The sequence below is a fragment of the Ahaetulla prasina genome, chromosome 13, assembly GCF_028640845.1.
Source record: "Ahaetulla prasina isolate Xishuangbanna chromosome 13, ASM2864084v1, whole genome shotgun sequence".
Classification (NCBI taxonomy): domain Eukaryota; kingdom Metazoa; phylum Chordata; class Lepidosauria; order Squamata; family Colubridae; genus Ahaetulla; species Ahaetulla prasina.
Window position 1 is genome coordinate 9,542,246 of NC_080551.1, and position 15,255 is coordinate 9,557,500.

General features: G+C 43.3%; 1 protein-coding gene across 4 annotated transcripts in view; it reads left to right on the top strand.

The window, feature by feature from the left end:
• CHD2 (chromodomain helicase DNA binding protein 2) overlaps positions 1-15,255 on the top strand; it is an 80,975-nt gene that overhangs the window by 24,140 nt on the left and 41,580 nt on the right. For all 4 annotated transcript variants that reach the window (XM_058155776.1, XM_058155777.1, XM_058155775.1 and 1 more), the window contains 5 exons: positions 3,655-3,783; positions 5,931-6,077; positions 8,127-8,260; positions 10,353-10,578; positions 12,938-13,038. In XM_058155776.1, the coding sequence (XP_058011759.1) occupies positions 3,655-3,783; positions 5,931-6,077; positions 8,127-8,260; positions 10,353-10,578; positions 12,938-13,038 (737 nt within the window). The remainder of the gene's footprint in view (positions 1-3,654; positions 3,784-5,930; positions 6,078-8,126; positions 8,261-10,352; positions 10,579-12,937; positions 13,039-15,255) is intronic.

Genomic DNA, 15,255 nt, shown 5'->3' on the forward strand with positions numbered 1-15,255 from the left:
ACAAAGAACCTTTGTGTGAAGAAACGATGGTTCTACAACAGGTGCTGTCCTACAGATCAACTTCCCTCTTCTCCCAGCCACGTTCTGGCCCACATGTAGGTGCTGATGCTTTAGGGCTACTTCCAGACCAGAGGTGCTATTCAGCAGGTTCTGACAGGTTATGGAAATTCTGAGTTGTTTGGAGAACCGGCAAATACTACCTCTGGCTGGCCCCAGCGTGGGGTGGGAATGAGATTTAAAATGGGGATTTTGCAATATCCTTCCCCCAGGAGTGGGGAGGGAATGGGGATTTTGCAGTATCCTTCCCCTGGAGTGGGGTGGGAATGGAGATTTTGCAGTATCCTTCCCCCTGGAGTGGGGTGGGAATGGAGATTTTGCAGTATCCTTCCCCTGCCACGCCCACCAAGCCACACCACGCCCACAGAACCGGTAGTAAAAAAAATTGAATTCCACCACTGGTGCATTTCCACCACTGGAAAATTACTTAAAATCGTGGTGATATGGTTATGCACAAGAGTTTTGTGGCAGAAGACAAATAGGAAATAGCAAAGAAAAATAAATGCTGCCTTGTCAGCTCAAAACTTAACTCTGATCCTCATCCACGATCATACCTTCCATACATCATAATCATCATTACCCACCTGGGGTCACTTTCCCTTCTTTGTTTGTCTTCTCCTCAGACTTCACCCTTGGTGGCTACATGGAACATGGAGTTTTCTAGGCAAAGTTTTTAGAAGTTGTTTGCCCTTGACTCCTTCTTAGGGTTCAGAGAAAGGGACTGGTCCAAAGTCATCCATCTGACTTTGTGACTAAGCCAGGGCTAGAATTCATGGTTCCTCTATTCCCAGTCCTACCCCTTAATCATTAGACCAGTCTAGCTCTGGGAACTGCAGGTCGGGAAAATGAAGGTCGCACGCTGGTTGCCTATACCTGGCTTAAAGACCAAATCCTACTCCACATGTCAACGAATGAAGGCAAATATACGGGTCGCAGGATAATGTTGCAGGATCTAATTTGGGATGGTCACCAAGATCAGAGAGTTAGTCTTTTGGACTCGGGCTGGAGCCCATCCTTGGAGTTTGTACACATTTCTGGAGAGAGATTTATTTATTTATTTAATCATATTTATTTAATCATATTTATATACCGCCCTATCTCCCAAGGGACTCAGAGAGAGAGAGAGAGAGAGAGAGAGGAGTTCCCTGAGGAGGGGCTCCAGCACAAATCCGAAAGCTCAGAAGACCAAACCTTTGGTCCCAGTGACCAACCTAGATTGAATCCTGCAATATGAAATCAGTTTTGCACCCTGGAAACTGCATCAGGCTTGTAATCAGATTTGTACCACGTACCCAACAAGTGATAACTCCTGGACAATGAGGTTTAATCTAGGAAGCCATGATGGGCAAGGTCTTGTTGGTAATTGGTTGAGGAGAAATCGGCAAGAAATTTCAGGATTGTAGGCAGCAACAAACAATTTCTGTAATGTTTCCAGCAGTCAAACTTGAGGAACATACGATTTTTAAAAAATCTTTCCTCCAGTCATGAATGCAGTATCTCAACTTTCATTCATTCGATGAATTCATTCATTCAATGAATTCATTCATTCAAAATTCATTCAGCCGTTCATTTTTTAAAATAGAACCTATGTGTATATATATAAGTGTAAAGGTAATCCTCAATGAACAACCACAATTGACCCAAAAGTTCTGTTACTAAGGGAGACTGTTGTTGAGTGAATTTTGCCCCATTTTATGACCTTTCTTTTGCCACATTTGTTAAGTGAATCACTGCAGCCGTTCAGTTAGTCACATGGTTGTTAAGTGAATCTGACTTCCCCATTGACTTTGCTTGTCAGAAGGTCACAAAACGGGATCACATGACCCGGGAACAATGCAACTGAACAGTTGCCAAGCATCTTAATTTGGACCCCATGACCATGGGGATGCCACACCCGGTCGTGTGAAAAATTGTCATCATTTTTTGTTCAGTGCTGTTGTAACTTTGAATGCTCCTTAAATGAACTGTTGCAAGTCGAGGACTAGCTATATAGTCCGCCTTTCTTCCAGGAGGTGGCAACACTTAGTTGAACTTGACTGACCTTGTATCCTTGGAAGGGAAACCAATACAAAAAATAGATAGAGATGATAGATAGGTAGGTAGGTAGGTAGATAGATAGTAGTGATAGATAGATAGATAGATAGATAGATAGATAGATAGATAGATAGATAGATAGATAGATAGATAGATAGATAGATAGATAGATAGAAAAAGAAAGAAAGAAAGAAAGAAAGAAAGAAAGAAAGAAAGAAAGAAAGAAAGAAAGAAAGAAAGAAAGAAAGAAAGAAAATTCTTTATTGGCCAAGGAATTTGTCTTTGGTGCATATGCTCTTAGTGTACATAAAAAGAGAAGACATTCATCAAGAATCATAAGGTACAACACTTCATGATAGTCATAGGGTACAAATAAGCAATCAAATCATCAAACAATATACGTCGTAAGGATACAGCAACAAGTTATACAGTCATACAAAACCCCAAAGTTATACATTTGGTTTGGATATTAAAACTTAAGACGAAGGGAGCTACTTCTGTAACACTGCCTAGAAAACTACTTGCAGGCCTCTGTGAAGTCTTCAGCCGAGTTTGACTTGAAGAAATCTTGTCCTTCTCCATACGCATTTGTACCATTTACCCTATTCCACGTACACCCAGAGAAACCTGCATAAAACACAGGTTGCATGAAGACGTATATATGGATGTTTGTCCTCTTCTCTTCTGGCACACTAGATGCTTGCTAGATTGGTAGGAGAAACAGGCACAATCCTTCCTTTTCTGGAACTGTTCCATGGAGAGGGAAGAGTGGATACCAGCCCAGCCACCTGCATTTCCTTCCCTAGGAAGAAAGCAAAATGTCTTCCATCTGCTAAAGGCTACTTCTCCATCAGTGGGCTGCTTTAGACCAAAGTTTCTCAACCTTGGTGGCTTCAAGACACATGGATGGCGGCTTCCAGAATACCCCCAGCCAGCCTGTGAAGTTCACGCATCCTCAAGGTGCCAAGGTTGAGAAGTCCTCGGATGATTGTTTGTGGTTTGTGGACTCTCCTCCCCTAATAGCCTCAATCTTAGCTGGAAACTAAAATGATATCCTGGTTATGAGACCTCATGTGTCTTTGTCCTTTAAAAGAACATTTCATTGCCAGGAGTATTAAATAGGGGGCCTTTTGAGTAACCTGGATTGTGGGTATTTAGTCGAACTGTTTGCTTTTAATTGAACTGTTAATTGAATATATGTCATTGTTAATAACAGAGCTAAATGGGGAGTTTCTGAATGGTGCTTTGGAGCAAAGCCTGCTTTTCGCTCTTTAAAGGAGCCTTGTCCTTTCCTGAAATCGCAGGTTGCTGCAAAGGGCAGCCACATCATCTCGAGGAAAGATGCCGCTACTTTAAAGAGGTTGCCCATTCTTTACGGATGTATTTCTGCACAGCCCTAGTTAATAACTTAATGGTCTTAACATTAGATGAATATTCTGTATATCTAGGCCTTCTTACCTATTTGGGGGAAGGGGGTGTTAATTAGTTGGCATGTAAAAGCAACCACGATAATGGATCATAGTAACGGTCATTAACGCTTATACTCCTTATCAACTTTTATAGACACAGAGGTAAATGGAAGAGGGAGGGATCTGGGGATGATGACGAAGATGATATTGAAGATCAAGGCTCCAGTGGAGAAAGTGAACAAGAAGTGAAGAAAGTGAGGTCCAGAAGACTCAGTTCAAGAAGGTGAGAAAACCGATACTGCCTGCCTTGACGTACCCCTTGTCCTTCTACCCTTTCATTGTGAGTTGGTATTTTGGGTGCAATGATGGAAGCGTTACCTAGCGGGAAGACAGAAGAATGGCAAAAATTTCTAGGATAGAACAAGAGTTAAGGAAGATGACTTTGATTGAAATATACAGGAACCAGTGCCCAGGCAAAAAGGGTGGAAAAGTGTGTGGATGTCGTGTCCCACTCCTCCGCTGACGGCCGGGTCAGGGAAATCCGAATCAGGCTTGCCTCTGCAGCTCTGCCAAAGTCCTAGCAAAGTCCTCAGGGCAGGCAGGAGACCAGAAAGTGACTTCAGCAAGATATGTTTAGACTTTGCCTGACTCAGAGAATGCCAGAAAGCAGGTCCTTTACATAGGCCATGGGGTGTGGCTCCATGACTCAGCACTTATCCAGGCCTGCCCCTCCCTTCCTTCTGTTGCCTCCGTCTATCAAGTCTTCTGACGCGAGGGTCACTCCAGTCTGCAGCTGTTGGCAATTGACCTCCCTCAGGCTCACATGCTGTGGAGGAGGGGGAGGGGTCTAGTTTCTCCATTTGCCTGGGCATGGAGCCAGAGCTGGAGGCTGGAGATACTTCCTCCTCTTCAGCCTGTCTGGGCATGGAGCCAGGTCTGGGGCCGGGAGGCATACTAGGACATTCCTCCGTGTTCGGAAGCAGATAAGAAGGCCCCGGCTGTGGTGAGATCGGACGAGACACAACAGTGTGTTTTTTTAAGTACAGAACAGTGAGATAGCATTTGGAAGTGGCTGAGGTAGAGACCGCCTGAATTCACTGAAGTATAAAAAGGAGGAGAAGGTCCAGCACCATCAGACTTGCAAGATTCTGCTATTTCAGCCAGTCTCAATAACTGGTTCAGCAGTTAAAGATGCTGTGATTATCAACTGCAAAGCTGACATCTCAGGTTTGAGACCCCAGCCCTGCGCAATTAGGGTGAGTTCCCTTTACTTGCCCAGGTGCTGCTAACCTAGCAGTTCGAAAGCAAGCAAATGCGAGTAGATTAATAGGTACCACTTCGGTGGGAAGGTAACAGCGTTCTGTGTGCCTTTGGTGTATAGCCATGCTGGCCACATGACGACGGAAATGTCTTTGGACAATGCTGGCTCCCTCAGCTAAGAAATTTAGATGAGCACAGCCTGCTAGAGTCGGACATGACTGAACAGAGGAAACCTAATAATAATAATTAACACCTAATAATAATAATTAAAATCAAAACCTTGATTTTCTGGTCTGGTGTTAAAAAATGTTCAACTGTTATTACAACCACTGAGCCGTGGTGGCGCAGTGGTTAGAATGCAGTGTTGTAGGTTAATTCTGCCAACTGCCAGCAGTTCGATCCTGACTGGCTCATTCCTTCCATCCTTCCGAGGTCGGTAAAATGAGGACCCAGATTTTTGGGGGCAATAAACTGACTCTGTAAACTGCTTAGAGAGGGCTGTAAAGCACTGTGAAGTGGTATATAAGTCCAAGTGCTATTGCTATTGCTCCTTCTGCTTTTGCTTCTTAACAGATTTAATAGTAACAGAGTTGGAAGGGACCTTGGAGGTCATCTAATCCAACCCCCTGCTCACGCAGGGATCTGAACCACCGAACTGCTGACCTTTCTGATCGACAAGCTCAGTGTCTTAGCCACTGAGCCGCCTAGTTGGGCTTTTTTTTTTTTTTGCGTCTGCTTCTGCTGCTGCATTTTTTAAAATAAAGTTTTATTAATTTTCTACTATTACGTTTAATTAGTGCTTAATAAACATTGTGTTGTGTGGGTTGTTTTGTTTGCTTAACAATACAAATTACATTCCTAATCTTTATCCCTTTTTTCCCCAGCCATTGATAAAAATACATTCCATGTTTGATAGTATTCTGTATGTTCTTTCTGTTTAATCTTCAATGTAAGTCTGCCCATTTCTGCACAGTCCAATATCTTCTTAATTATCTCTTCATCTACTGCTTCTGCTGCTGCTTCTGTTTCTTCTGCTTTATCTTCTTCTCCTCCTCCTTCCTCTGTAAACTGCTTAGAGAGGGCTGTAAAGCACTGTGAAGCTGTCTATAAATCTGTTGTTATCGCTATTTCCACTATTACTACTGCTGTATTGGGTCTGTTTCATTTCAGAGCAGCGAGCAAATCCATCCCAAAAAGGAGCAGCAAACCCCAGCGGGCAAAGAGGCGGAGGAAAACTGAATCATCAGAGGAAGAGGAGGAGGAGGAGGATGAGACCCCCAAAAGACAAACTAAGCGCCGAGCAGCCAAAAATGTCAGGTAATGGCAGAAAAACATAGAGCTGGGTTCACACGAGCTCAGCCAACATGGGTGACTTGTTTGTCTGAACCCAGCCATCATACATCGTATGAACTAACCTGTTTATGCTTAAATTAATATGTGAGCCTATGTCATTATGGTTTACTTACCAAGCCATCATTGAGCAAACCATAGTTTTCTTTAGCATGTGAACCCAGATTATGCAATATCCTGGAGCTGGTTGGAGAATTCTGGGAATTGAAGTCCATTCATCTTTAAATTGCCAAGATTGAGAAATTCTGATCAATCCTCTACAAGGGGCAGGAAAGCCAATTAAACCATCCATGAGAAGTTGTTCACTTTTAGATGAACCCACAACTTCCCTAGACTATTCCACTGTTGTGCCATCTTACCATCAAGAATTTTCCCTTTGAAAAGTTAAATCGGCTAAATGTTGGAAATGCCATCAGATACCAGGATCGTATTATCATATGTGGTGGACTTGTCCAAAAGCGAGAAATCATTGGACTAGAATTAAAACATGGCTAGAAGAAATGCTACAACAACAACATATAGAATTAAAACCTGAGCTCTTCCTATTGGGTATCCTACCAGAGAAAATTAGTAAAGGAAATATATATTTGATTATACATGTAATAACTGCAGCGAGAATAGTATTTGCGCAAAGATGGGAAGCAGAGAAAATCCCTTCAGAGGGGGAAGTAATTAAAAAAAAAACTAGTTTGTGCAGACATGAATAGATTGACTTTGATAATTAAAGAAAGAGAGGAATCGGAATATTTTAAGATATGGGGACAAGTTTACCATTGGTTAGAGGATATATGTGTGTGTGTGGGGGGGTCTTGGCATTTTCGGGTCTTTTCCCGTGTAAGGTTGAGAGTATCTTGGCGACGTTTCGACGAGGTCTCACTCATCATCTTCAGGCTGGTGTCTGAAGATGATGAGTGAGACCTCGTCGAAACGTCGCCAAGATACTCTCAACCTTACACGGGAAAAGACCCGAAAATGCCAAGACCTAAATACCTATACCCGTGAAAACCTACAAAAACATGTATGTATGTATGTATGTATGTATGTATGTATGTATGTATATGTGTATATGGTAATGTTGCAATGAAACGAAGAAGAAAGGGGAGAGTGAGGATAGATAAATGTATTAATAGTAAGCAAGAAATATGGGGAGTGTCAGCTTCGGAAGCCATACTAGGCCGATGGCTTCTACACGCTGCCACTTTCTCCTGTGTGGGAAAGTAGGAGAAGGGAGGTGGGGTTGATACAATGGGCCATTAGACATAATAACATTCTTCCTGCCGGTCAAGGTCAGGCCAGAGAAGGCGTGGTCGGAGTGATGTCTCGAGATGGGACGGTTGGTGATTGGAGCACGTGATCGGCAGAGGAGTCAAGGGATGGTGGTCTGGGGTTTTGTACTACTGAGGAAAAACCCGGATCTCCAAATTCGGAGTTCATCCAGCTGTGCCAGTTTACCTATGCTAGTAAAAAAAACTTTGAAAGATGTTTGCCTCAGAGTCTTTTCTGCAGGAGGGGGTTTTCTGGAACGCTGACAGGGAGAACGTTATGATAAATGAATAACGTGGGGAGAATGTTATAACAAATGAATGGAAAATATTAAGAAATGATGAAGATCAGAGGAGTAAGAAGAAGAAGAAGTCACAAAAGACGTACCTAGATGATACACTGAATAATTGATTATGTCTTGTATGTTTATTTGTTTATAAAATAAAAAAACATGTTTTAAAAACAAAGAATTTTCCCTTTGAGCACAGGCTGGCTTGGAGATGTTAAGCTCTCTTGCTAGCTTGTAAAAATCATCTCTTTAGTTCCTTGTTTCCCAGTTCTGGCCATTTCCAGATGGGTGGACTTCAAATCCCAGAACTCCAGTGTTAGAATAGCTATTGGTGACAAGGGTTGCAGTCCACCCACCTGGAAGTGGCCAAAGTTGGGGGGGAAAACCCACTTTTATTTACATGGCGAACCCATTCGGCAGAAGGAAAAACCTGAACTTGTCCGTGTGCATGGTCTTGTGCACAGTTACAAGGAAGACGATGACTTTGAGACCGATTCAGACGACTTGATTGAGATGACAGGCGAAGGGGCAGAAGAGCAGCAGAGTAACAGTGAAACCATTGAGAAAGTACTGGAGAAGAGAATAGGCAAGAAAGGAGGTGAGTGCAAGAAAATATTCCTTGGATTCAGATTGTCGTGTCTCACTCCTCCACTGACGGCCGGGTCAGGGAAATCCAAAATCAGGCGTGCCTCTGCAGCTCTGCCAAAGTCCTAGCAAAGTTCTCAAAGCAGGCAGGAGACCAGAAAGTGACTTCAGCAAGATATATTAGACTTTGCCTGACTCAGAGAATGCCAGAAAGCAGATCCTTTATATAGACCATGGGGTGTGGCTCCATGACTCAGCACTTATCCAGGCCTGCCCCTCCCTTCCTTCTGTCGCCGCCGCCTATCAATTCTTCTGAAGCGAGGGTCACTCCAGTCTGCAGCTGTTGGTAATTGACCTTCCTCAGGCTCACATGCTGTGGGGGAGGGGGAGGGGTCTAGTTGCTCTGTTTGCCTGGGCATGGAGCCAGAGCTGGGGGCTGGAGGTACTTCTTCCTCCTCAGCCTGTCTGGGCATGGAGCCAGGGCTGGGGCCGGGAGGCAGACTAGGACATTCCTCAACATTCGGAAGCAGATAAGAAGGCCCCGGCTGCGGTGAAAGCGGGCGAGACACAACACAGATATTCCTAGCAGTGTTTCTTGCTTGTAGACGTAGGCACCAGTTAAAAGTACCCTTCTCCAAGTTGGATCCTTCCAGAGATAGCACCTTTGCTTCTAGAATCCCTGACTCTGCAAACACAGCTTGCAGACTGGGTCCTTAGTGCTCTTTGATCTTGGTTGTTTTCTTGCAGCTATTTCTTTTCTCAAACTAGGTAATATCATCAGTGCTCCTGACGTTTCTTAGTTGGAGTAGTGAAACGTCTGCAAGAAAACCACCAAGCTCAGAGAGGACCAAGGACCTCACAGTCCTCCTCCTCCTCCCTCTCCTCCTCTACAAATCCCACTCCCTCCTAGCGCTGATGATGTTCCCTAGTTGGGTAATGAAATGTCTTCAAGAAAACCACCAAGCTCAGAGAGCACCAAGGATCACATATTATTTTTCTTCTTCCTCCGCTGCCTCTTCATCTTCCTCCTCCTCTTCCAATCCCATTCAGTTCTAGCACTGATGATGTTCCCTAGTTGGGTAATGAAACCACCAAGCTCAGAGAGCACCAAGGACCCTTCGTTTCAACCCTGAACTAAAAATATTCTCTTCTACTGGTACAGCATGCAAAATTCTCAGTTTGGGGCATATTATGTTTGGCGATTTCATCCTAAGGAGGACTGCTTTATCGTACCAAACAAGGCTTTGTAAAACTAGCTTTGTATTGCAAAAGGGAGGGTTCCCTTGAACAAGGCAAACTGGATTTGTTTTGACTTTATAAAGACCTCTTTGAGTGTAGACCAAATCAAGGGTAGAGGGCTTTGCAGTATAATGCCATTAGGTCTGTACACCTTACCCTGACACCCAACCAGTGGTGGGATTCAGCCAGTTCGTACCACTTCGGGAGAACCGGTTGTTAACTTTCTGAGCAGTTTGGTGAACTGGTTTTCAAAGAAATCATTAGGGGAGAGAACCGGTTGTTAAATTATTTGAATCCCACCACTGCACCCAACTGATCATTCAAGCCAATTCTCTGAAGAGGACCTTTAAGGGGTTGAAAGAACCTGGCTTTTCAGTTTTGGGATTGGCGTGTTCGGGAAAACTCCCAGAGCTACGGAGAAGCACAACAAAGACCGAGAGCAAAAGCAATAGCGGTAGCACTTAGACTTATATACCGCTTCGCAGTGCTTTACAGCCCTCTCTAAGCAGTTTCAACATATTGCCCCCCACAATCTGGGCCCTCATTTTACCGACCTCGGAAGGATGCAAGGCTGAGTGAGAAGCTTCGGCCAATGAGAATGGAACTACCGAACTGCTGGCAGCCGGCAGTCAGCAGAAGTAGCCTGCAGTACCTCATTCTAACCACTGTGCCACCACGGCTCTCACACTCAAAAGTAGAACGTTTTCAAGGAGTGCGAAGCGCTGGCCCACTTTTTTAATAGGGGAAATGAAATGGAATCGCTTAGAAATGAGTACAGCTGAACTGACTGGAGCCCTCCATAGGAGCAAAGGGCCCAAGACCGTTTTGCAAAGGTTGACGTCCTTTCCCCTCTGTTCCTTTGGCAGCCATCGGGGCCTCCACCACTGTCTACTCAACAGAAGCCAACGGTGATCCCTGTGCCGATTTTGACCCAGAAAAGGAGGAAGGGGAAGTGCAGTACTTGGTGAAATGGAAAGGTTGGTCGTACATCCACAGCACTTGGGAAAGTGAGGAGTCCTTGCAGCAGCAGAAAGTGAAAGGCATCAAGAAGCTGGAGAACTTCAAGAAGAAAGAAGAAGACATCAACAGTTGGTAGGCTTTTCTTTCTTCCGGCCTGCTAGGAATGTGGATTAAAATTGTGGGCTTCCTATATGGAAAATGGGAGTTCCCAGATCAATCTGTGGTTCCCAAGCTTTTTTTTTTTTGGTGGCCCAAGAAACATTTTTTTTTAGAACAAGTTTTTATTGATTTTTTTAGTTTCCCCCCTATACACACACATGTTTTATGAACAGAGTATTGGCCATATCATATCTTGTACAATTCAATATAGTCAAATATATTTTACTTAGTTAAGGTTTTTGCCAAGCTATTCTTTTTTCATAGTTTTTATTCATTTCCTAATATTTCCTTGCTCATTTTGTTAAGTCACATCATCTTTCGCCCTCAAGTTCTAATTTCTCCATTTTTATTCATGTTCATTCTCTTTCATTCTTTTTTTTTTAACTTATTTCAATTTTTATCCTAATATATTCAAATATATTCGGGGTTGCCTTTCTTCCATTTCATATTTTTCTTTTCACAGCAATCCTTTCTTCTCCTCTCACTCCTTTCCCTCCGTCCTTTCTTCCTACCTACTTTCTTCTCGCCTTTCTTACTCCTTCTCTGCTTCCCCTTCCTTTCTCCCCCTCCACTCTACTTCCTCCCTATCTAACCTTCTCTCCTACTCTTATTTCCCCTACCTTTCCTCCTCTCCTCTTCCCTTTCTTCTTTCTCTCTCCCTCCTTCTTCCTTTCCATCTCTGTCCTTCTTATCTCTCTCCATTGCTGTATTTATTTTCAATATTTCTGATGTCCAGACAGCCCCGATTTTCTCATTTATTATGCATATTTGCCCAAGAAACAATTTGAACACATCTGATTACTGGTAGTCCTCAAAGTACAACCACAATTGAGTCCAAAATGTATGTTGCTAAGTGAGACCTTTGTTAAGTGACTTTCGTCCCCTTTTTTGGTCTTTCTCACCACAGTTGTTAAGTGAAGCATGGCAGTAGTTCAGTTAGCTACATGTTTGTTAAGTGAATGGTTTACCCATTGACTTTGCTGGTCAGAAGGACCCAAAAGGGGATCACATGATCCCAGGACACTGGGACCATCATAAATGTGAGTCAGTTGCCAACTGTTTGAATTTTGATAGCGTGACCGACCATGGGGATGCTGTAACAGTTGTAAGTGTGCAAAATGGTTGTAAGTCACTTTTTCTAAGTGATGTTGTAACTTCGGTCACTAAAGGAACAGTTGTAAGTCGAGGACTACTTGTACTAAAAACTGATGGATCCCTAGCAGATTAAATAGAAACACCCCAATGAGATGGATTTAAAACAAAAAAGCCATCCGAAGTTCCTTGTAAAAAATACTGCCTGCAGACACCGATCACTCCAAGATAAGTAAAGGGTGTCCTTCCCATATCTTTAGAAGTTGTCTAAACCTGTGTCAGGCCTGGAAACCATACTAGGCCTTAGGTTTCCTGACGCTGCCACATTTTTCCCCTGAAGGGAGGAAGTGGGGTTGAGGGGTATGGTAACATTCTTCAAGCGGTCAAGGTTGGATTGTGATCACATCTGCAGAAGGAGGGCAAGAAGAGGTTTCGAATAAAGTGGAAGGACGTTGGACCATGTGACCAGCAAAGGGGTTAGGGGGGTGGGACTCTTGGGGTTTGTATAACTGGGGAAAAGAATCCGGAAGTTCAGTTTTGGAATTTCACTCATCGTGTCCAGTTTCCTTATGCTAGTAAAGAACTCTGAAAGACAATGGCTTCTGAGGTTTTTTTATGCAGAGGAGGTTTTTCTGGAACCTTGACAACCTGCTGCACAGTTTCATGTCTGAAAGGGGTAGGTTTTTGCATCTCTGTAGTAGTCAGGATCCTGATTTCTGCTCCTAAAGTGGACATCTGGAAAGTAGATACAGAAGCCTTTCCTATGTGGAATCAAATAGTTTTGAAACTAGCTACAACAGTGGTGTGTTGCCCACCAACCCAGACATCATCAGGAAGCTTCTGCATGAGTGAACCATGCAGAGAAGTGGCCCTGTTGCAAACTGGTAGTAAAGGTAGGTAGAACCCATCCCTGGGCTACAACCACTTTTTTCAGATAAAAGCCATAAAATTTTATATGGCAATCCCACCTGGCTTCAATTCCAGGAAATTTCAGCCGTTTTTACTTTTCTAAAAACCAGTTTTTGAACTTTTTTTTAAAAAAGTCATATCTTTTCAACGAACATCAAGCCACTCATATGTTGTAAACCATTTAAGAAAGCTGAATTTTCATCAGAGATTTCATGAGATTTGGGGTGCGCCCAGCCCCGCTTCTAAAAGTTTGGTGCAATAGTAAGATCAGAATAGTCACAACACGCCTGTTGCAAAAAACCTGATTTGTTCTTTTTATTTTTGGACCCAGGTTGGAAAAAGTCACCCCGGAAGACGTAGAATATTTCAACTGCCAACAGGAACTGGCGGCTGAGTTGAACAAACAGTATCAGATTGTGGAAAGAGTGATTGGTGAGTTTGGGGTCAAAAAAGAATCAGGCCATTGGGGCCAAAGCAGAAATGTATCCCCTGTCTTTCTGGTTGAAACCTTTCTGTCAATCGTCCCAACTTGGTCAATTGGGAAAGAAAGACTCCTGGCCCCTGATTAGCCAAAAGTATACTGTACTAAAGTCAAATGGTTACAAGGGGCAAAGCTGGATCTGAGATTTTTGCACGCAAACATTATAGTTAACTTTTCCTTGATCATGGCCAACCCCCTGATTATCAGACACTGTCCAATTAGGATTCCCCTCGCACATCTTTCCCAACTCTAGGGGGTGGTGCTCATCTCCATTTCAAAGCTGAAGAGCCAGCGCTGTCAGAAGATGTCTTCGTGGTCATGTGGTTGGCATGACTAAACACCAAAGGTGCACAGAACACTGTTACCTTCCCATCAAAAGTGGTCCCTATTTTTCTACTTGCATTTTTTTTACGTGCTTTCGAACTGCTAGGTTGGCAAAAGTTGGGACAGGTAATGGGAGCTCACCCTATTACGCGGCACTAGGGATTCGAACCGCTGAACTGCCGACCTGTCGATTGACAACCTCAGCGTCTTAGCCTCTGAGTCACCGCGTCCCCCTACTGCCCAATTAGACGTTAACAAATTGTTTGGGAAATGCAGCCTGTCTCTCATTCTTTTAGTGTAACCTTAAGATGGCTGGTGCTTTCCACAGGATGCCTTGCTTTCAATTCCTCCTGGTTCCCTTTGGGCGTCCCTATCCCCATTGTCTCCCCCCATTATTAAAGTCAGGCTGTCAGCTTGCCATGTGTAGCTTAGCAGAATGGCAGCCATGACGCCTTCATCTATAATTTGGGAAGGTGTGCCTTGTATGGCTGAAAACCGAGGGCATTTAAGGCTGTTGAAGCTGATGGGATTTTCATTGGAAAGATTTTTTTTTTCTTTGAGAATGAATGAAAGCAGGAGAAACTCCCCCACAAAGGGAGTTCTTGATTTAGTGACAGTTTGCTTAGTGACCGTTTGAAGTTGCAAGGGCAGTGAAAAAAAGTGACTTACGATCCCTGACTATTGCAGCATCTCCATGATCCACGTGATCAAAATTCAGATGCTTGACAATCGACTCATATTTATGACGGTTGCGGTGTCGTAGGGTCTCGTGCCATTTTGTGACCTTCTGACCAGCAAAGTCAGTAGAGAAGCCAGATTCACTTAATGACTGTGTTAGTAACTTAAGGACTGTTTTCTTAACTGTGGTAAAAAAAAATTTGTCCTAACATGAGACAAATCTGCCTTTCTTATTAACGGAAATTTTGAGCTCAATTGTGGTCAGAAGTCAACAACTACCTGTAGGCAATCCTGTTGGCATTGTGTGCATATTGAGAATTTATAAAAAGGGCTACCCTAGAAGTTTGGTAGACTTAATTGTAATGTGGCACTTACAATGTGTGGTTCCACCCCTGGCCATTCACCTGGAGAGATGGGCACTCATAACTAACCACCACAACAGGAAACCAATGCAGTTGTGTATTTGTACCATGACATCTGAAGCATCGTTTGCATAATAACAGGATGCATCCACCTTGCCCGATGGCATCTGCCACTCGTGCTAGTTTTTCTGCTGCTATTTTTGGGTTTTCTTGGCAGCTGATTGCACTTTTAAGGAAAGGATTCCAACCAGCCACCAGTTGTGGCTTGGAGCCATTCTTGAAAACACATTAAAACTTGTAATTTGCTCTTTAGCACATTCCCTTCTCTCTTAAAAAGTGTTTCCTTATATTAAAAAAAATTGGATTAACAAGATTAACTCCAGGGATGCAGAGAGCTTGCGAGGAATTGGCAACTCCCAAATACTGTAGAGTTGTACTTCTCCACATCAGGATATATGATCAAAACTGTACAAGTTCTGTGAAGAAAGAGTTTTTACTGTCTATCCAGGTGTGTTAGGACTACAAGTCCCATAAATCCAAGCCAGCAGCTTAATGGACACTTGGCAATGAGAATATCCAGTGCCAAAGGTTACCCCAAGGCAGTTTAAGCGAAAATCCTAAACTTGTTCCAGAGAGAGCTAATGTACGATTTAGTTAAATTTTCAAATTTAACCTCCTAAAAATACCTTTCCTCGATTTTATAATTTTTATTCACATCTTTATAAAAAGCACTCACCAATTGTCATGTCTCATTTGCTGCTCGCCTGGTTATTTTGTATAACCCAATGCATCAAAACTTTTGAG